This window comes from Ammospiza caudacuta, chromosome 3, assembly GCF_027887145.1.
Source record: "Ammospiza caudacuta isolate bAmmCau1 chromosome 3, bAmmCau1.pri, whole genome shotgun sequence".
Classification (NCBI taxonomy): Eukaryota; Metazoa; Chordata; class Aves; order Passeriformes; family Passerellidae; genus Ammospiza; species Ammospiza caudacuta.
The window spans coordinates 14,393,117-14,415,417 of record NC_080595.1 but is presented as its reverse complement, the minus strand read 5'-3'; the positions used below and the strand labels follow the sequence as shown (position 1 = coordinate 14,415,417).

Below are 22,301 nucleotides of genomic sequence, written 5' to 3'. Positions count from 1 at the left end.
TTTTAGGATATTACTTAGACATGTGTCTGAGGTGGCTGTTAGGCTGTATTTTGAAACTTATTTTTTTGGTTGGCTGTTTTCTTTTTTCTTCACAGTATGTTTGAGAGAAGATGGAGAACTACTGTAGAGCTTCCTAGAGGAGTTCCTGTTCAGTATCGGTATTTTAAAGGATACTTTCTAGAACCTAAGGTATGTACAACCTTGTCTACTTTAAGTTGGCTCATCCTTAGGAGAAATTCCCATACTTGAAATAAAAAGAGGATTTCCTGAGTTAAACATGAGATTTTTTTTTAGAAATAAGTCTTGAATTGCTACATGTGAAACACTAAAATGTGTGGAAATACAGTTCACTTCTGGCAATACATGACCATATGCTCTTAACTGTAATTATATTCTCTTCTTTCTTTTATCAGTGTTAGTGTTCTAGAAATATCAGTGGTAAAGAAATCCTTGACATTGTTATAGAGCTTAAATAATATGGTGAAGTTCTCACAGTTAGAATATAGTTGCATAAGGACTTCAGCAGGGCATGGATCTCAAGTGATCCATGGAAGGAATGTGATAGTATCTCATATCTATCCTGTATGATAGCATGGAAGCAGGTGATAATAGGAGAAAAATGATCAGTGTAGGAGGTGCATTAAAATTTTAAAAGTTTTTGATATCACTGCAGATTTGTTTTTGTGAAGCATGAGAAGTATTAACCAGACTTTGTGCTGCATAATTAACATAAATTAATCTTTTGAAGTGAAAAGGTGAAACAAGGGATGAGGCATCCCATTGTTTTCTGTATGTTTGTATGTAGGTATTTGCACGACTTGGAGGGGGAAAAAAGAGCCAAGAGACACAGACAGATGTGTTTTTACAGGTATTGATGTCAAAGTTGCATATGACTTAGTTACATAAATTAGAGTTTAATGTATGTGGCACTGTACTGGTTTGTAAACATTGCACTAGGGCAGGGGGAAGTTCTTCAGATGGGAAGAGGCTGCATCCAGGAAAAAGCTGGGCTAAGTTGGGAAAATAAGCAGCTACTCTTGTACTGTTTTTCAGAATAACAAGTAATAACCTTAAGAAATTTAATGCTGCCTTTGCTGTCTTTCTTATTCTATTAATATCCTGTAGCTATTCACCCTGGGCTTTAGTTCCTCATTGAAACTGGGATTATGAAGGCTGTAGCTAAATGTGCAAAGGAGTTACAGAACCATCTCATCAATACCTTTTAAAAATTTCAAATTACTGTCAAGAGCATGTAAGTTTTTGTCAGCCTTTTTTTAACTAAAAAAATCACATTTGATGGAGGTATCATTTCAGTGAAGGGTACTAATTTCAAATGAAACACAGTTCTGGTTTTTTCATTAGAGCAAGTGAAACAGTCTAGTCAGAAACTGGTATTTAAATTGCTACTTTGAGGCAAAAGAAGGGAAGGACAGTAATAGATTTTGCTGAGTTCAAACTGAGGCCAAAAGTAGATTAATTCTTACAGCTCAGCAGCTCTGATAGGACTCTTGCATTTTGTTTGGTTTTTGCAAATGACCAGAAGTTTAAAAGTCCAGAAGTTTAAATGTAAGCAAATGTAACACACTCAAAAAGCAGAGTTAGTGAGCAGAGGCTGAGCCATGGTTGATACACAATACAATTTCTGTTTTACCATTTGCAAAAGTTTACCCTCTGTATTGGTGAGTGTGTTTCTTTGAGTAGGTGCTCTGTATCTGCACCCTTATGCACCGTGTGATGCAGGGTCTGCCAAGGTAAGTATGAATTTAATGCAATACCAGCATAAAGAGCAGGAGAAAAGGAAACCACCCTACAAAACAAAGTGAATTCCTGGGGTGCAGGTTGTCACCTTAGTGGTGTCTGACTTGTACCTGTTAAATGCACAGGACTTCTTATAAAATAAAGTCTTTTGAAGGAAAGAAATCCAGTTACAATGTAGTTTTCTTCTTCTTTTTGTAAACCTATTGCAGAACAATGAAAAAGTAACAGGAATATCATGTACAGTATAGTGCAAGTGAGACAGTACATGGAGAACTTTAGCATTAAGGAAATGCTGATAAGGAAAATATACTTTAAAGTTAAATTATTCTGCCTATTTTTATTTCAGAATTTTTTTCATTAGGCATTGCATGTGATTAATCTAAATTTGACAAGCTGGCAATATATGATCTCTGCCATTTAATGTTTTATATCAATTTTATGTGTAGTAAAACAACAGTGTAATCTTAACTATATGTTCAAGTCTGAGTATATGAATTTGACATCACATAGTTATTAAATCACGTTGAGGACAGATCCACCTGAAGTCAGCAACTTCGACAGCAACTGCATCTGTGAAGATGCTTGAGTTGGACATGGTGGCAAAGATGGGGCTGATATGTGTTTACACAGAGAAATGGTAGTTCCTAGATTACCCACAGTAGTGCTACAGGCTAGATGTGAAAATAGATAGAATAATTGATATTTTATAAAAAAAAAAAGTGATGTCTTTTTCTCCCTTCTCTTTAAAAAGATCATAATTTGATCTTAAAATTTTTTTACTTGAAGGAAAGTATGATGTAATAGAAAGTCTTGTTTGTAGTGAAGCATATTGCTGTTAACATAATTGTGGTTATGTAAATAGAGTAGTGTTTTTTAAAAATACTCAATATATTGAAATTCATAGAATTTTTGCATGAATACAAATATATATCCAAAGAACATTTTCCTGTAAAATTGGTGTCAGGTCTTGGCTCCTGCATGTCAAGAGATTTTAAAAAGAAAAATAAATACACACAACTGGATGAAATGAGACAGTAACTTAAACTATTTTGGTTGAGGTTGTTCCTTTGTTGAACATAGTCTGGGACCAGTGAGCTCCCTGTGAGGATCTTCCTGGCTTTTATTCTACACTCACTTTCTGTTTGTGGCAGTGGGTTGTGAGGGGGTTTGTGTGAGGCACACCAAAACTCCCTTGGCTGGAATTGGTCTTCTATGTATCTTACATTTGTTTGCATGATGCATACTTGAAAACCTTGGTAAGGAACACACCTTAATCTGTTCAGCTGTGTTCTGTATGTGCTTTTAAAACTGTAAATAAGCATGCAAGTTCAGGGTTACTTCTTTCAAGGCAAGTGTGAAATAACTAAGCTGTCTGTGCATGTAGCAGGACTTTAAAAACTGCATTGGAGGACATTTTTCACACTTTCTGCTTAATTACAGATGTTTCAAATGAGAGTTTGGTTTACTTTTTAAAGTGCAATTAAAAAAATCCATTTAGTGCCTAGACTGTAGTAATAAAGATGAAATTGAAACCTAGACTCAGTAATTAATGCCTTAGAAAAGCTTTTTGTAAATTAAGAACCCGTGGTTGTCACGATAGTAACAGAGACATTATTGTCTGCTGAGATAGCAGATTATGTGAGAAACTGTTACTGGAAATACCAGAGCTGTAAAATCTCTACTGAGCTCAGCATTTCCTGCCAGGTGACTTTTATCTGCTGCTGCCTTGCAAGTTGGATGTGATGGCTGAATGGCTTTAATTATTCAGTTCAGTGCTTAATTATTGTCTTCTACATGGTACAGAAATCCAGAGAGATTTTAGTCAGAAATGCAGTTTTAGCAATTAAGGCTAATTTAGCTGTTTCATATTATTGAAGTAGATTATTTTTCTTGAAACATAGTTTTAATTAGTGAAGTGCATTTGGATAAATGTGTTTGTGTGGCATTTTTAAGATTTGGTTTGGGTTTCCCCCCCCTCTAATGCCTACTCTGTTGTATTGTCTTAAAGCAGGAAGCTTGGAACTGATCTCCTAAATTACCATTTAAGCATCCACAGAAATGTTTTCATTATTTAATTGTACTGAGTACCCAGGCACTTCATGGAAATGGTGCATCTGCTTTGAACCTCAGAGCCATTATGCTAGATAGGCATTTTCCCCTTCATTTCAATAGTGTCTAATGACTGCTGGGGTGGGAGGCCCCAGCTTCTCATAATGGAAGAAGACTTGATTTTTACAGAAAGTTCTTGAATGTTCTTTAAAAACTTGAAAATCGAATCAGATGTTCACCTAATCAGCATCAAGCAACATAATATTCGTGTTGGTTTTTATAAAAAATAAGAGTGTCTGTATTAGTAGAAAAAAGATCCACAGAGCCACTTACCTCAGTGTACTGCCCATGAGATGCTTGATGTGACATTTGGATGGATGCCCTTTTAAGACTGTCCTCTAGAAACTCTCCTTTTAGGCAATGTTTCCATACTGTTAATATTGATGACACCTCATTTAGTTCTGCTGCTCAGCTGGCTGCTTTTCAGATGTGGTCAGTATATGCCACAGAAATGACATTAGTCTTTTGACCTCATTGTAACAATGGCTTCTGTTACATGTAATTGAAACGTTCTTTAAATGCCTGTAAACTCAGAGAGGGTCTGAGCAGGGATTGGGAGGGTTCTGAGTGATATCTCTGTCTGTTCTCTAATCAATTGCCCTTTTTTTCCAGGTAGCTTTGCTTGGCTCTTCTTAGTATGGGAAGTGTTGAGGGTTCCTGGGATTAAATGCACGATCAGTCCATTGTATTCCTTTCATGAAAGGAAATTATGCTGAATGTATCTGGCATGGTGTCCTTATTGTTGGGATAATGTTATTCAAATTCATTCATCATTTTAGAACCTAACTTGAGAATGGACAGTTACAGTAGTGTAAGAAATAAATTGACATTTTCATACAATACATTTGGGGTTTTACAAGGAAGAACCTTGGCTTATCTTCTGAAGGAAACAGTTTAGTCCATGTTAGGAAGATTTGCATTGCCCAGGTTCACAATCTAAAGCTGTACTTGTGCTCATGGGAGCTGCTGTTGCAGATCTTGCATGCCTGCATGGTGGGAGTAAATGGCAGCCTCCCTGCTGACAAACAGGGTTTGCAGATTTAGAAACTGTCATTGTGACAGGCAAACGTCACTGTGCTGTCAAAGAAGGGGAAAGAAACTTCTCATTATTTACTTTTCTAGAAATCCTGAGTGTGGTCACTGTGGCAGCAGTGAGAAGTTGTGAGCTAAAACTGCCCTGTAACAAGAATAAACTGGAAGCAGTAATATAATTGTATTTGTATTTTACATGCATTCTGTCTTTAAAACATAACTAAGCATATGTGGTATATTTTGACATGACATTTAAGTGTGGATGCCTCTGAACTCATTAGGAGCATTGCTTTAGCTGAGACTCACAGAGCAAAGCCATCCTACTGAGCTCTTGTTGAATGTTTGGTGTTTGCTTTCTGTTAGCTCACCCAGAGGCTTGGGAGATTAAATGTGCTCACTGTATGTCAAGAAATCCCATCTGCATGTGAAGAATTTGTTGGGTGAGGTGTAAAGGAACAAAGCATTTTGGTGCTGTGTAATTACACTGCTGAGTCTGAAGCTTGTCTGGATGTCCCTGTGGCTCTGAAATCTCTTTAAACAAGAGCCTGAACTACTGGGATGAGCTGGCATGGAAGTTTCCATGTCTTTGGCAATAGTAGCAAATTTTTTTTGAAATAAGAGTTACTTAGGCCCCAAAACATCAAAATTACATATTGCAGCTATTTGACAGTGGTTTCTACATCTGATGGTAACAACTGTGCCATGCTAGGGGAACCTGCTCAGGGTGACTGAACTGCTAATCAGGCATGTTCTCTCTGTTAAGTTGTGGTTCCCTAAAAGCTTTTACCTAGAAAGCTATCTCAAAGTTAAATTGTTCTGAAAGAAGAGTTTGTGTTACTGTTCTGGTTATCTGAGTCTTGGCTGTGTTTGTCAACAAATGTATTCTTTTGGTGGACAATATTTTCTTTTTAATGACAGTATCTAATTTATCCTGCTCCAGCTGGAATAGCCTGCAGGGTCTTCATTGCTGGCTGATTGGATCAATTATTTATGTTTTAATTAGATGATAAATAACTTGCTTTTCAGTACCACAACTAAAATAACTGTGTTTTATAGTCTTTGAATTTAGCAAGGCAAATTTTGAAGGAGAACTCACCCCTGCAACTGCTATGTGCATGAGTAGGTGCTGAATGCTGTTTGGAATTAGAGATGTGGGGTATGTTTGTCATAAACTGTTGCTGTAGCTTGAGAACAAAGTGAGCACTCTTAATGAATTTAGAGATTTTTTTTGTATAAGAAGGAGACTAAAGTAGTCCAGCAGAGCATCTGTTAGCAGTGAAGGTTTAATGATTCCATGTAACTTCTCTGCCATGTCAGACTGTCAAAAGTTTTGTCATATGTATTCACAACATATCAAACAGAGTCATCAGCAGTTGCAGGGGTAAGAAGCCTCATCTGTTTCTTTCTTTCTTTCTTCTTCAGTCTTTTTCTCTCTCTGTTCCTCTCCCTTTCTTCTCCTCCTCCTTCTTTTACTTCCTTAAATCTCTAAGTTTAGTTCACAACCATCCCAACCAGCTTCATGGGTACAAAGTCAGATCTAACAAAAGAAATTATTGCAGACATTTAACTTTTAAATTACAGACTATCGATGGTCCCTGCGAAGTCATAGTTCACACGTGGGAGACTCATCTACAACCACGATCAATTACCCCTTTAGGTATGGGCATCAACTGCATCTGTTTGAGGCATATGCATAAGATTGCTGATATGCTGCACACTGGTTTAGAGGGATTGATGGCTATAGTTTTAAAATACTTAAATTTATTAATGTGTGGGAGGTATAGACTTTTTCTTTGCACAACATGGGCCTTACTCTCAAAATATATATGTATATATAAGTAAGTGGCTTCAAAATGGAAGTGGATGTGAAATTCTTTGCTGTCATCCTTAAGATTATGTGGGTTGGTTTTTTACTAATTTGAAATTTTAATAATTTTCTGTAAGCTTAATTCTTTGAGACTAAGGATCCATATGATCTTTTTTAAATAAAATGAGGGGAGGGTGTGAAGTCACTGCTGTTTTTTATTTAAGTGCTATTTAATTAGTAAAATTTTAAACAAAAATGTTTAATTAGGCTTCTATAAGTAAATGGATTAATGCAAATAGAGAAATGAATGTACTTATTTACCCGTCAATTGAGCAGAAATGTATTTTGCTGAAAGAAAGGGTGGCATGCAGACTTGCATATGAGTTACTAATGCTTTTCTGAACAGGGAAAAATTCGGGTTTTAAGAGGGACTGAAATAACCTTTGAATGTAGCTTCTAGTTTAGATCTCTTATGCTGCTATGGCATGTTTTATGCACTGTCTTTTCTAGCACATAAAAAATACTATTTTCTCCACACTTAGAAGTTTACATTTGTTAAGAAACTTTCTAATTATTTGAAAAAATGTCTTTTTGAAAGAAGGTGGTATCAAAGAATCTGTTAGTCATTAATAGTACCATGATCATGTTCCGTTCTCCCTTTGCCTTTTTTTTTTTAATTTCAGTTGAATTTGTAGTGTTTCTTTTCCTGTAAGAAGGTTATTTCTGTATTTGTCAGTAACTGATAAGAGAAGCAGCCTATCCTGTGCTAGGGCCTAGACTTTAAATTTAGATTACCTCATTCCAAGTTGAGATTTTTTTACCCCAGGTAATACTCAATTCTTCATAAGCAGTTTTTAAGAAAATGCAGCAATGCACAGTATGTTAGCACTGGGTCATATTGATCCTAAATTGTTGCCTGTGGTCTTTAAGAAATTAGGTTAGGAGCCAAATGATTCTTAGGGGAAAAAAAAAAAGGGATTAACCACTGTAAAGGCAAAATTACGTGAAGTTTTATGTTTTGAGAAATAGATGGTTTGTTTAGACTATCTGTTCTGTTAATGCTGATGAGTTTACTTAGTGCCTTAGGATTTCAGTTCTTAAAGCTTTGGAAAGAGTAAGGATAAAAGTAAGTGTGAAGTGAGTGTTTTCAGTATTCATGCTAGGTTGGTTTCTGTCACGTGGGCAGAATAAGCATTTTAATTGTGACTGACTCAATTTAAAAGCTTTAAATGTGCAGCAGGACAACTTTGTTGTATATTTGCAAGAAAATTTAATGTCTTTGACACTACTTTGACAAGTAAAGCATCTTAGATACTAGTGGGATGTAGTCAGCAGCAAAATACTGCAGCAAGCCAGAAAATTGTGCAAACTTTTTACTCTCAGTTCAGATTACTTGTAATGAAATGTGGTATTTTGTGTGTTGGTTGGTTTTTTCATGCAGAAACTGAGAAAAAACATAAATTGAGATCAGTCCTTATAGAAGGTTGCAAAAAACATGCTGCTTTGTCTGATTCAGTTTTCCTGCGTTTTCAAGATACACTTTTTAGAAGTGAAGTGGAGAAGTAGAATTAATTTAACTTGGCAATGATTTTTAAATGTGAATACTAATTACTTTTTTCCATTCTTTTCCGTTCCTTTTAATTCTAGAAAATAAAATTATTGTCGATGATGGAGACTTTGGAATCTGTAGTAAGTGAGATATATTAACCTTTATTCCTTACCATGAATTTAATTTAAACAAGGTTAAGTCTTGTATTTGAAAAATGTTTGAGATTATAGGTTTTGAAAAGAATTGCCTGTGATAGTTTTCTCTTGCTTTTATAGTTATTTTTGTATGTAGCATTTGTGAATTCACGCTCAGGCTGTTATCCCTTCTAATGTTAATAAAAGAGTGCTAGGAAGAGTTGAAGTCTTGTCGCTCTGATGGTGTTAAAGGTTGAAATTTGGGAACTATAAATCATGAGCGTGCATTTTTTGAAAGCAGAGAATAGGCTTAGCTTTCTCTTAATACTGAACTTTAGAAAAACTCTTCATGCCTGGAAAAACACTGTATTTACCCACTCTGCCTCTTCAGTCAGAGATGCAGCTGCCAAAGGGTTCTTGTAAGCCCACACCTCATGTTCTTGTGTGCACAAATGTCTCACTTGTGACAGTTCTGACTCACCTCTCACTTAATGTTCAATCCTCTGACACTGAAAGTAACTCCTTACCATACCTCATAAATCTTGTCTTCAAGCTTTTCCATTTCCCCCTCACATCCTCATCAAATGATGGGTTTGGCTTTTTAGACCTCTTCAAAACTGTGGGGTTTGCTTCAGCACCTGGTTTACAGCTTGTGCTTCTGGTCCTCCTTGTTTTGGTGTTGAGGGTGAGGATTCTCCACGCTTTTCATCAGAACTGTTGCTGTACCCTGTCCTGCAGACTTGCACTGCTTTACTGGCACTGATTGTGATGGGCTAATGGATACATCTGTTTGATCCCATTAAAATCCTGTTGGCTGTTCTGGGTGGTTCAGAAAGACTGGGGAAAGGCTGCACTCCACTTCTTGCATTACTGTAGATTAAGGCTGGTGACAAGGAGGATTATCTGGAAGGTGATGGCAAGAAGAACTACCTAGATCTCCCTAAAATTAGTTACTAAAATGTCTTCTCCTTTCTGTTTTGCTTTTGATAGATGGTATTAAAACTGTGGATGCTGGTTGGCTGACATGTCAGACAGAAATCAGGCTACGTCTGCATTATTCTGAGAAACCCCCTGTACTGATTTCTAAGAAGAAATTTAAAACATCAAGGTTTAGGTAAGAGCCTGCTCATCTCAGTATGCAATTTACCTCATCTTAATTGTCAATACTAGGGGTATTTTTTTTACTTAATTGATGTAGCCTTTAAGTTCATTTTGGATTACTAGCCCAGTTTCCAAGTGTTAAAGCACAAATATTTACTCCATAATTGTCTTGGCATTTCTTGCTTTTTAGCTGTAACTGTAGATTTCTTAGATTCTTACTTAAATCAGTTTGGTGCTTTTCTCTGCAGAGGTGCCTCAAAAATGAGGCATTTTTATAACTCCACAGTTCATTGTCAGAAATGGGTATCTTAGCCCTGGTGTTTAGAGGACTGCACTGTTGCACACAGTGGATAAGGATTTGGCTGGGTGGTTGCCCTGGATGTTGTGGTCAGCAGCTTGATGTCCCAAGTGAAAACTGGGGATGAGGGATGACCCTCAGGGGTTGGGGGTATGGAAAATAGGGTTGAGTGTCCCTTCAGTAGTTTGCTGATGACAGCAGCCGGAGCAGTGCAGTCACACTGGAGGCAAGGGATGCCATCCAGAGGGAGCTTCAGAGGCTTGGGAGCTCAGATCTCACCAAGGCCAAGTGCAAGGTCCTCCACTTGAATTGGAGCAATCCCAAGTGCAAGCTGGGTGGAGAATGGACTGAGAGCACCCTGAGGCGAAGGACTTGGGAGTGTTGGTGATGAGAAGCTCCATGTGACCCAGCACTGCACACCTGCAGTTACAGAAGGCCAAGTGCATTGTGAGCTGCAGCAGCAGCAGTGTGGGCAGCAGGTGAGGAGGGGATTCTGGCCCCTGCTCTGCACTGATGACACCTCACCTGGAGAACTGCATCCCCTGCATCCAGCTCTGGAACCCCCAGGCTAAGTACATGGAGGTGTTCAAGTGAGTCCAGAGGAGACCATGGAAGTGCTCAGAGGGCTGGAACACTTCTTGCTGTGGACACAGGATTAGAAATTCTGTGTTCTTCAGCCTAGAGAGGAGAAGATTCTGGGGAGACCTTTGCAGCAGTCCCTAAAGACAGCTGAAGAGGGACTTTGGATAAGGGCCTGGAGTGATAGGACAAGAGAGAAGTGCTTTAAACTGAAAGAGGACAGAGTTAGATGAGATATGAGGAAGACATTCTTTAATGTGTGGGTGGTGAGGCACTGGCACAAGTTGTCCAGAGTTGTAGGTGCTGAAACCCAAGAAGTGTTCAAGGCAAAGTTGAATGGAGCGTGGAGGAACCTGGTAGAGTGGGCATCCCTACCTGTGGTAGGGGGGTTAGAACTAAATGATCTTAAAGATCCCTTCTAAACCAAACCATTCCATGGATCTGTTATACTTGATTTATTTCTTTTTTTCCAGTTTTGATTTGATTTCCCCTCCCATCAATTCCAAATTTGCTGATGAGGGAAAGATTTATTTAATATGATGCTCTTCAGTGAGATTTAATACTTACATTGTGTTCTGTACAGCTTTGCCTTTTTTCCTTGCATGTTATAGCAGGTAGAGAGAATAATTTCTGAAGCCAGCTTCTTGTCTAAGTTAAATGGTTGAAATAAAACTTGATAAGCTAGATGCATTCACTAAACACTCTGTCCTAAAATGTTGGATCTGTCCAGTCATTTCTGTGACTGTCTCTTGCTATGGCAGTGTCATTTTTCAAGTTTCTGGAGTACCTGTGTTGTAACTTCTTTTATTTTTTTTTTTAATGAGGATATATTTCAATGTGGACTTGGTGTAATAGATTTCCATGATTGTAATTATTTCTTTGAGATATGACATCAGTTTTACTGGTGACTTGGCATCTATAAATGATAATCCTGTGTCTCATCTGCTGTGTCTGTGATGCAGGAAGGGATTTGGTTTACTCATGTGTGCTTACTTCACTGACATAACTAATTTTGTCTGGAAGGTTTGCTCTGTATGATAAAGGACTCTGAGTCCTATAAAGAGGCTTGTGCTTCTCAGTCCAGGATTTTTTTCAGAAATCCATTCAGTTTAAATGCTCATTCAGGATTTTTCAAGGGATTTAATTACTTCAGCCTATATTACTTATGTCTATATTAGAGTATACTTATCTGCCTTATCAGAGAGGCATAGCAGCAGCCACCAATGTTCAAGGCTTGACCTTGATGATGACTGCTGTTTTCAGTGCTTTTTGTTAGCTTGTTGGCACTATGGGTGTCAGCCTGTACAGGAAGGCTGTCTGTTTGGCAGCCCAAATAGTCTGGTGGGAGTGCTGCTTCTCAGACCCCTAGTAGAGTTCTCATATTTCCCCATGTTCAACTTCTAGCAGTGGCTTTAGCACTGAAATCTGACTAAAATAGGATTTAGACAACGGCTGCAAACTCTTGCTCATGTGAGGAGCCTCTGTATGCAGTCCTGTTCTAAATCTTTATCATTTGTAAAGGTACTGCAGTGACTTGACCATTTGTTTTGTGTTTCTGGATGAGTAGAGTAAAATTGACCCTAGAAGGCCTAGAGAAGGATGATGATGAAGACAAGACATCCCCTACTGTTCCCCAGAAAATGGCAAACACGGTGGAGTTCTCCTTGATCAGTAACGACGACTACAAGTGTCGGCACTCTCAGCCAGACTGTGGCTATGCCTTGCAGCCAGACCGGTGGATAGAATACACAATACAAACCATGGAGCCTGATAACTTGGAGTTAATATTTGATTTTTTTGAGGTATGTCTCTTTACCCTTAAGAAGCAGCTCCAGTCTGCCTTTTGGAGCTCAGTTGTGAAGATTTCACTGTTGAAACAGAGCTACTGCCTGATGTTCTTCATATTTTGCATTTATTTACACAAGTGTGAGATTACTGACTCCCAGCCCATTGTAGAAAGGTTTTGGTGAGCCTTCTTGATGTGGCACAGGAAGTTTTTCAGTTCTGTTTATTTAGAAGTCAGTACAAATTAAACTTGAATCTGCATGTGTGCAGTATTGCATGCTGTTAGGTTGGCTTGATATTAATCCTTTATCAGAATGTTAATCCTTTATCAGCTACGTTATGCTTCCCCTGCTTCAGCCTGTACAATGTGTATATAAACTGATTATATCACAACTATTGAATCTAAATTTTTATATTTATAAGCAAAAGATATTTCTCTGAACTAACTCATGCAGATTAAAACTGGATTCTCACTTTTGTGTCTGTTATTTTACACTGTTTTTTCCCCTGAAAAGTCTTAGTATTTGAAGTTCTTTTTAGAAGAAAGCAACTTATACAGAATAAGGTTTTTTAAGCATTCTCTTTTTGGTCTGAAAATGCCTTCAGGATCACTTACAGTCATAATTGTAAAGTGTCTGCATAGTTCCTGAACCTGACTATGGTCAAGTGCACATTCTGTATATTAATTCTTCTCTGCAAATGCATACCAAGTTTTCTAGCATTTTAAGCATAAATATTATTCCAGTAATTTTTGTCCTAAACAAGGCTTGGGCATTTTAGAATATAGATTATTCCATGCATGCTATTTTGATGTGAAAAGTTTGAGATGTACAGGATGTCAAAGAAAAATGTGAGTTTTGTAGATTTCTGTTAAAGTTTTCATTTTCCTGATAGTAATTCGTAACTTGCTGTTACATTAAACAATTTTAGCTGAAATTAGTGCTTTGTGTAACACACGAGAAACCTGTGTGGTGTCAAGCCAGAAGAGTTTGTTTAGAATTCTTACTCACATCTAACAGTAGGGGTTTTGGGTTTTTGTTTTTGTTTTCAGGAAGATTTAGGTGAGAAGGTAGTACAAGATGATGTGCTCCCAGGTCACGTAGGCTCTGCCTGCCTCCTGTCATCCACAATTGCAGAACCTGGAAAGAGTGCTGGAGTTCTTTCACTCGCCATTATGAGCAGAAATCCAAGGAAGACAATTGGAAAAGTTAGAGGTACAGTTGATGCCAGCAACAGATGCAGATAACTTTCCTCAAAGCTATCTGCTGTTTACTGACATGGGAAGCATTGCTGTTTTTCTTGCAGTGGACTACATAATTATCAGACCTATCCAGGGATACACTTGTGATATGCAGGCTTCATATGCAAAGTACTGGAAACCAAGAACAGCTCTGGATGTTGGACACAGGGGAGCAGGGAATTCTACAACAACCACTAAGTAAGTTTGTTTGCATTTTAAACTGGGGAAATTGTTTTCTGTCACTGACATCAGTTGAGGAAGTGGACATTTTGAAAAGCTGCAACCCATAGTCATTTACTTCAGTATCAACTTGTGGGTAGTCTCTAAAACAAAAACTTTTGATTTGTGTTTCTGTTGGTTCAATTCTGTGCTATACTGCATCTAACAAACACTTTATCTTGGCTGTTGTTTCAGGCTTGCTAAAGTTCAAGAGAACACCATTGCATCCCTGAGGAGTGCTGCTAGTCATGTATGTACACACATTTTCATCACACAGCACCTGTCTCATGCAAACTAGGTTGGCTTGTACATTTAATTTGCATGATTCAATACAGTGAATGGTAATTGAACTGATGTAAATGAGATAAAATCACTGTGGAAATTGCTTGAGTTATGGGAAGTTAATAGTAGGTTAGACTCTTCTCAAGTCCCTTAAAAAAATAAAAATTTCTATTTAGTGTATTCTGCTGGTATTCTAATACAGGAGAATTTTAGTCTCAACCCTCTACAGCCAGCTTCAACAAGTGAATCAAATTTTGGCACTCTAGAGTCTGTCAGCATCCTCTCATGTGGCAAAGGTCTTGCTCAGGGACTGCTGTGTACTGAAACTTGCTCTCTGAAAATGTGACTTGGGAGCTGAGCTGGTAGAATAAACCAGTCCTTCTTTTGGTACTTGCTGCAGTGAAGACTTGAAATCCTAAGACAGAAGTTCCAGTTTGGGAGATAATAGCTCCACGTGCCTAAATTCTGTGATGGAGATGGTCACTTTTATTCCTTCCAATAATCTTGATCACTGAACAAAGCTGTAGCTGCTAAATGACTGTTTTGAACAGTAGTCCTTAATCCCTGAGTGGACACTACAGGTTTATAGACAGGCTTTTAAAATGCTCATGAGATATATGCATTGAGGCAGAAATTTGCTGTGAAGTCATCAGCAGCATGACTAGAGAATTGCTTTCATCTATTTGCAGATTGAAAAGGCTGAAAGCCACCAATTTGAAAATATTTCTGCTGAGGAAAGGGCTGAAAAAACCCATGTCCTATTTTCTCTCTGTGCTGATTGAAAAAGTGGGTGTCAGGGTGATAATTTGATGAATGGTGTTCTTGGAGGCCTTCAAAGGAATGACTTGCAAGCAGTCAATATGTGTAAAAAACCCCAAACCTGTTACTGTCTTTTTCTTTCTGGGCCTCCCTCTTTTCTGGAAGACTGTACTTCCAGCTTTTGGATCTTTTTTCCTTTTTTAACACCTAACAGAAAACATCTACAGCTGAAAAGGGCAGGAAAATGCTGAATGCAGCTATTTCTGCTCTTGCACGGATTATAACACACTGCTGCTGTGTTACTCTCTAGTGACTCCAGAAGTTTGTTCCTATATGGAATATCTCCCTAAAGCCTTGGCAATATGGAGCCATCACTTGTCTGTTGGTGTGGTGATGGGGAGGAGGGAGGAAGATGCCTCACAATTATCTGTGTTTAAAACATTTGTGTCTAAAAATATTGTCTTGATCTTTCTCTGTAATCAGGTTCACAGGACTTGAACCTTATTAGAGGGCTTTATAAGATTAAGCAATATATATATATGTCTGTATAATGGTAGTTAGGATAATTTGCCATATATTTCTTTCATCTTTAATAATCCATTGCTGAGCATGATTTAACTGGCAACAGCCAGTTGTATTCAACTTCTACTTGATATCCAGGACCATGAATATTTGACAGTACTTGCATGCAGTTCTGTTGTCCTTGTTCATAAGTAGTTAATGGGCTTTTGTTTTGTTCTGTGTGATTTTCAATTTTCTGCAGGGAGCAGCATTTGTGGAATTTGATGTACATCTTTCTAAAGATCATGTGCCTATAGTATACCACGATCTCACGTGTTGCATGGCCATGAAAAAGGTAAAGATAATAGCTGTATTTTGTGTGCAGATATGCCCATTCTAGAAATGTAAAATATTAAGCTCTCACAGAAATAATTCTGGGCTCTCAAGGGATGGAATGGCAATAAATATGCAGCATTACTTACTGCATAGATCAGGGAAGTTGAATTTTTTCCTTTTGATGTTGTAGCAACAGCATTTCAGATGCATGGTTTGGCACTCTTCAAGCTGACATTGTAGTTACTATTTAGCTTCTTTCTGACTCAAGATTTGGAAGAAAAAAAGCAGACAGCTGTGCTCTATTCTGTGGTGCCTATGGGGCTCTCTTATTCTGAGGCCTGAATGTTTGCATTTTGTCCTGTTCTGCTTATCTTCCCTCCTAGTTCTGGCAGTGAATCAAAAGAGAGATTGCAGAGCACACTGCTCTGTGTTCTTGGCACTGGGTCTTGTGGCTCAAACTCCCACACTCACTGCAGTATTGCACTTTTTAAGAAGCTTGGTTTAGGACAGTGTGGAAATGGAATTTGACTGAGGGGAATGAATGTTCAGTGTATCTTCACTCACTATTGTCTTGCTCAGTAAAAATTTCTTAGTGAAGAGGGGAAGTGAGAAATGGACAGAATTTTTTTGACACCAGATCTTTATTTTGGGAGTGGTCTGTGTGTGTGAATTTTATCCCAGGACATTTATATATTTTATTAGTTTCTGAGACATTGGATAAACAGCAGTAAAGTGAACTGCCTTGGAATATTTTTACTGCATTTCTTTACTTGTAAACATCTTTCCTGAATACATTAACCAATCAAGTTTTTACAGAATAATTATGCTACTGTTTTGGGGATGAAAGAACTTTAAAGACTCCGTCTTGCATGGAGGCAAAACACTGGGTTTCTTTCAGATTGTTTTATGCTTTTAAGTGCCTGTGTTGTCTTGTGAAAACTGATCATCTTATTCATAAGATATGACTTGTATCTTTATCAATAAAATAGGAAACATTAATTGCCTTTATGGCTACTTTATGAAGGGTGTGTAGGCTTTTTTGTTGCTTTCAGTGATGCTTAATTACGTGTTGTTTCTCTTCAAAGAAACTGGATACAGAGCCTTTGGAACTGTTTGAGATTGCAGTCAAAGAACTCACATTTGATCAGCTGCAGTTGTTAAAGGTATTGTTTCCTTGGCTACTACAATATTCTGTGTGTAGAATTTTATGAAGCTTGGAGATTTTGGGAGTAACTACAGATAGTTCTGGAGAGTACAGTTTTAAAAATTGTGCAAACAGAACAATTAGGTAATTCCAAGAAAAATACTTTTGCAACGGTTTTATAACTTGGATAAATGTCATTACTTTTATGCTCTAGAAATATGGTATCTAATTTTAAAATGATAAAGGGTCTGTGTTGAACTGCTCTACCTTCCAAACATAAGTGCCCTGTCTAGATAAAAAAGGGATGAGTGGGCTATTGAAGACCCTGCTGAGCTACCTGCCCTCAGTCAAGGAAACCATCTGGCTAATCCAAGAACCATATGATTCTTTTTACTTAAAATTACTTGGTCTGTTCCTTTTTGTGAAGAGAGAATTTGAACGGAGCAAGGGAGCTGGCTGTATCTGGCCTGATTCTAGCTCAGTGTGTGTGACTGTAACATAAAACAGGTCAGCAGGATTGAAACACAGAGGAGAGATAATGTTCAGACTACTTCACATCTTGATGTTGAATTATAATTTGTATGGGTTTACCCTTAACACGATTCCTGAATTTTCAGTGAGCATGTTTTCAGTTTGGTTTTGAGCTTTTATTGAAATTGTGAAAACAAAGTTTGAAAGAAAATTGTGATGTGTACAATTTGTCTTTTATTCTTTTACAAATTTTATCTGTAATAGACTTTTAAATTGTAAAATTATTTACAAGCAAAATTAGTTACATTTTACATGTAGGAAGATGTGGGTAGAGTGTTAATGCTGCTCTTATGCTCTTCAGCTGGCTCACGTGACGGCCCTGAAAGTAAAAGATCACAATGGTATGTACTAGTTTGGAAGAGTGTTGGGATTGATTTATTGCCATGATATAAATTCTGTGGTTGCAGCTGCTTGTTGTAATCACATTTGTCCTGAACATTTCTAAATGCTTAAATAGTTAATTTTGTGCATGCTGTAGAGTTCTTTACTGGGAAGGAAATATCTGAACAGAAGTTACTCCCTTGGGAGGCAGGGACAGAAGGGTAGAAGGCAAATATATAGATCAATATATTTCTGAATAATCATAACAAAATTGCCACTGATGTTTCCATCTTATGCTTCTCCAGCTGTACCTTCAGCTCTTCAGACTTGCTGACAAGAACTTTGGTAACTGCTGTAGGATGTCTTATCAGTGCTGTAAATTTTTGGCCTTAATTATCCCTTTTGTAGGGACAGCAAATTCTCTCACACATCCTGTATAAGAAAAGATATCATTAAATGAAAAGATATAATTCACTGAGTGAAGTGGTGAAGGATGAGAGAGGCCATTCTGAGATATATGTATATATATATATGTATATATATGTATGTATGTATTATGTCAAGGGTTTAAATTCCAAACCAGGAATTGCCAACACCAATGGGAGTATGTCAGTATTAGAGGAAAAGGTGTAGGTAATCAAAAGGGAGACCTGGTTTCATTGTTCACTCCTAAAGACCTTATGATTTTGAGCCAGTTTTTTCTTGCTGGCATTACTGGGATTATGCTTCTGTTGTTTTAATTCAATATTTCATCTTTCTTTACAGCATCTTTTAGTGATGAAGAGAACTCTGCTTTTGAGATGCAACCATTTCCTTCTCTGCAAAGAGTAAGTGGTGAATATGGAGCAAGATGATTGGGGAACATGAAAACCTGTGTTTTACTTTCAGCTTTGCACACATAGCAAAGGGGATATTGATTTTTGGGTTTAGGCCTCTGGTATCAATGCTGGAACTGAGAACAGGGGTGTTATTGTTGGGCACTGGAGGGTTTTCAGTGCTCACAAGTAACAGTCTGTGTGTATTTCAAGCTTCTGAGTTCATGAGCCCAAGCTGTGTAGCTCAGGGTGCACTCAGTTTTACAGCTGGTTAACATTTGGGCATTGCATGTTAATGCATTGACAGTTTCTAATTTTGAAAGAAACCACACCTGCCCTTTGGCAGTTCCTCACAGTGTCTTGGCCATCTCTCAGAGCCAGACACTGAGAAATGTTGAGTGAATTTCCAGTGTGTTTCCATTTAGGACTAGTTTGTGTTAGCTCCACCTTTTGAAATCACCTTGCAAATAATTCTTTACAGGAATTTCACATGAAATAACTTTTGTTTTCATGGTAATGGCAAACTCCTGGATTTCATACTTAAGATGCGTTTTGCATTCAGAAGAACTTTCTGGAGAAAGAAAAAAATTTTTTTCTTTAGGAGTACAAATGGGGCATTTCTTACATGTGTTAAGGTGAATTGACTCATACTTGTACCTTGTCAAAATCTTGTCCTTAAGATTGTATCCACTTTTATGTATTCATTAAGTTTAAACTGGAGTAGAAAAGGGTGTATACGTGTGTTGTATAAAATGTTAAAAACCTAGGGTTTTAAATTCTACTGTTAGGACACCATTAGCATTAAAATCCAATGTATTCTCCCAACAATTACCTTCCCAGTGCTTTTTTGTCCTCCTTTGCTGTTGGGTCTCTTCATAGTAAAATTTTTTTCAGGTCCTGGAGTCTGTTCCTAACGATGTTGGGTTTGACATAGAAATAAAATGGATCTCCCAACAAAGGGTAAGTAAAGATACATGTGATTTACTTTGATTGTTTGACATTCTTATGGCTGAAGCTTGTAATTTGATGTGACAATTTATGAGCTGCAAAGGCGTAATTTTTGTGGGGGTTTGGGCCTTTAAAAAAAAACCACTGCATTATTTTTAAACTGGGGTATAGTAGCATCACTCCAACAAATGAACAGTCTTATTCTTAAAATAATAAAATTCATAGGATTGAGTTTAGACTGCTTTTGGTATGAGATTCTTTTTAAAGTCAACAGATCACAACAGGGCAGACAGGAAAGTGGCAAGAAATTCAACCTCTCCTGGCCCTGTGCAGGAGCAGCTACAGCATGGTGCAGTGATGCAAGCAGCTGCTTCCTTCCAGTCAGCAGGGCTGCAGACTCAGCTGGATTGTGCAGCACTCAGTCCAGAGAGAAATGGGTATAAAGGCTGGGATTGGAAGCCTGGAGTGGGGGAAGGAAGCTGAGGACAGTGGTAGGTGGAAGTCAGTATGCTAGTAATAACCACAGAGAGTAGCTGCTGTAATTACTGTTCTTCAGGGAATTTCTTTGTGTTTTTGTAGCTGTAATAGGCTTCCTAGGAATGTATTCCTTGGATGGGGAGACAGGGAATTTTTCAGTGAATTTTACTGCTGTGAGAATTCAGCTGCCCCTCTCAGGCTGTCAGTCCTGGAGAGCTGGAACCAGCACTGAGCAGACTGAAGGACTGATGCTGCATTCAAACTGTCCAGCTGAGTTCTCACTTTGCTCAGGTTGACTGAGAGGCCATTGCTGGTTAAAATAATTTTAGTAAGCATTCATTTAAGTGACTCAAACTTGTGCTTTCTTTTTCCAGGATGGACAATGGGATGGCAACTTGTCAACTTACTTTGATATGAACCTTTTTCTAGATATTATTCTGAAAACTGTTTTGATGAATGCTGGACGAAGAAGAATTGTGTTTTCTTCTTTTCATGCAGATATTTGTACAATGTAAGTTTAGAAGAGAAATAATATACTTTGGTTTTGAAATTTATTTTTATTTGGTAAAATTTACTTTGTATTTTAAAATACACAACAGGAAATAAGTAACAGGCCTTTTCCTTAGACATAAAATTTGGGTGCCAAAATAGTTGGGAACTGAAATGAGACCACTTTGCTATCTGGAATGAGCCTGAAAAATAAAAATAGGTGAACAAAGTCACAGTGAGTATTTTTGTCAAGTGCTTTTCTGGATGCTTCACTCTTTCTTAGCTCAACAAAAATGTCAGGGTTTCTTCTGGTATCCCAAAGTCTTTTCCAGTCATACTTGAGGGGTGTGCAAGCCTAACTTAGGAACAAATACTCTTGTTACAGTATTCAGCTTGAAAAATGCATTAGTAAGGTTAGGGGCTGTGTATTAACCATATTTAGAAATTCCTGTCATGGATCTTCATCATCATCATGAATCTGTGCATTTAAGAAGAAAATTACAGAATTAAATGGCATTAGGGGATTGTATATAAACATATTGAGGATGTAAGGCTGAGTTCAACATCAAGCCTAGCTTCCCTTAACATGTGTTAATCATGTGGCAAAAGGACTCATTGGAGCAGTTTGTCAGCACAGTTTGATGCTAAACTGTGGGACCATCTCCTTGCACCAGCTAGGAACTAGAAGAATGTGCAGGAAAGAGAGGAATTCCCCTTGAAACAGTGAGATCAAATCTTTGTTCTTTCACTTGTATTTTTTCATGTGCTACTTGTGGACTTTTGTCCTGACAGGATCCGACATAAGCAGAACAAGTATCCTGTGCTGTTTCTCACCCAAGGGGAATCTAAACTCTATCCAGAGCTCATGGATCTCAGATCTCGCACAACTTCAATTGCCATTAACTTTGCACAGTTTGAAAACTTGCTGGTAAGCTGACAAGTTAAAATCAAACAGAATTATTACTGCTTGTTTTAAATCTATCATTTTTGGCACTAATGCTTTAAATTATGGCTAACCTCACAAAAGAAGTACACTAATATTGGCAACAAAAAAGGTCCATTGTTTGAAATGTTTTTAATACAGTGTTTGAAAAATAGCACTCTAATTAAACTCTCTAATTGTGTTAAATATGTTTTATTATTATGGATGAAACAGTAAGGAGCTGCCAGTGTTAAAAGATTAAAAAAGCTGATGTGTTTCAAAACCATGGAATTTTAATTGAAGTCTTTTGTATTTCAGGGAATTAGTGTGCATTCTGAAGACCTGCTGAGGAATCCATCATTTATTAAACGGGCCATATCCAAAGGCCTGGTTATTTTTACGTGGGGTGATGATACAAACGACCCGGATAACAGGAAGAAGCTGAGAGAATATGGTGTTCATGGGTTAATATATGACAGGTACTTAGTTGTGGCTTTTTAAAAGAATGATCATAATCACCATCATCATCAAACTTAGAAACTATTGTAAATTGATTCTGGTGAAATTTCATGTTGCTTCTTGGTTGACTGGGTGCAGAAAGTACAAGGACCCCATAAACCCCGATCAAGAATAAGTCTAACACCAGTTGCCACTCTTTCAGCTGTATCTATGAAGCAAAATAATTTTTGTTTTTCCTGAGATCAACATAAATGTAGTTAGATCCTTTAAAGAACAAGTGTATGGCATACACGTTTAAGGTACTACTAATATTCATTATAGTAATTTTTAGGTTATGTAAACGTGTTACAGCGAGGAAAATGTCATTTAATTGTTTGACTGGAAGTTTCAGTATTCTACATTGAACTGTGGAAATAGTTAACACAACATTCTCTTGTGTTTCAAAGCTATGAATTCACATTTTTCCTATCAAAATTAGCTTGGAGTGACTCCAGGGCAAACTGCCAAGTTAGTAATTTCAGAAAGTAGCTGTTACATCAAAAAGTTCAGGTAGAAACATCAGAATACTGTGTTAAATATTTTAACAAAAGCATTGTTGTGTTATTTGGTTGCTTACAATATCCCCAAGTTTTAGGTCTTTTGTCTTTGAAGATGAGAAATTCATCATTTTGAGGTGAAGTTTAATTTGAAAAACTGTATTAAACTA

At 37.5% G+C, this 22,301-nt stretch overlaps 1 protein-coding gene across 4 annotated transcripts in view; it reads left to right on the top strand.

The window, feature by feature from the left end:
• GPCPD1 (glycerophosphocholine phosphodiesterase 1) overlaps positions 1–22,301 on the top strand; it is a 43,405-nt gene that overhangs the window by 13,636 nt on the left and 7,468 nt on the right. For 3 of the 4 annotated variants that reach the window (XM_058802709.1, XM_058802708.1, XM_058802711.1), the window contains exons 4-20: positions 96–189; positions 806–868; positions 6,481–6,556; positions 8,354–8,395; positions 9,380–9,503; positions 11,935–12,169; positions 13,204–13,366; positions 13,458–13,590; positions 13,807–13,861; positions 15,416–15,508; positions 16,575–16,652; positions 17,466–17,505; positions 18,251–18,312; positions 19,195–19,260; positions 20,100–20,236; positions 21,007–21,142; positions 21,455–21,615. In XM_058802709.1, the coding sequence (XP_058658692.1) occupies positions 96–189; positions 806–868; positions 6,481–6,556; positions 8,354–8,395; positions 9,380–9,503; positions 11,935–12,169; positions 13,204–13,366; positions 13,458–13,590; positions 13,807–13,861; positions 15,416–15,508; positions 16,575–16,652; positions 17,466–17,505; positions 18,251–18,312; positions 19,195–19,260; positions 20,100–20,236; positions 21,007–21,142; positions 21,455–21,615 (1,758 nt within the window). The remainder of the gene's footprint in view (positions 1–95; positions 190–805; positions 869–6,480; positions 6,557–8,353; positions 8,396–9,379; positions 9,504–11,934; positions 12,170–13,203; positions 13,367–13,457; positions 13,591–13,806; positions 13,862–15,415; positions 15,509–16,574; positions 16,653–17,465; positions 17,506–18,250; positions 18,313–19,194; positions 19,261–20,099; positions 20,237–21,006; positions 21,143–21,454; positions 21,616–22,301) is intronic. The other variant, XM_058802710.1, reaches the window with a different exon arrangement.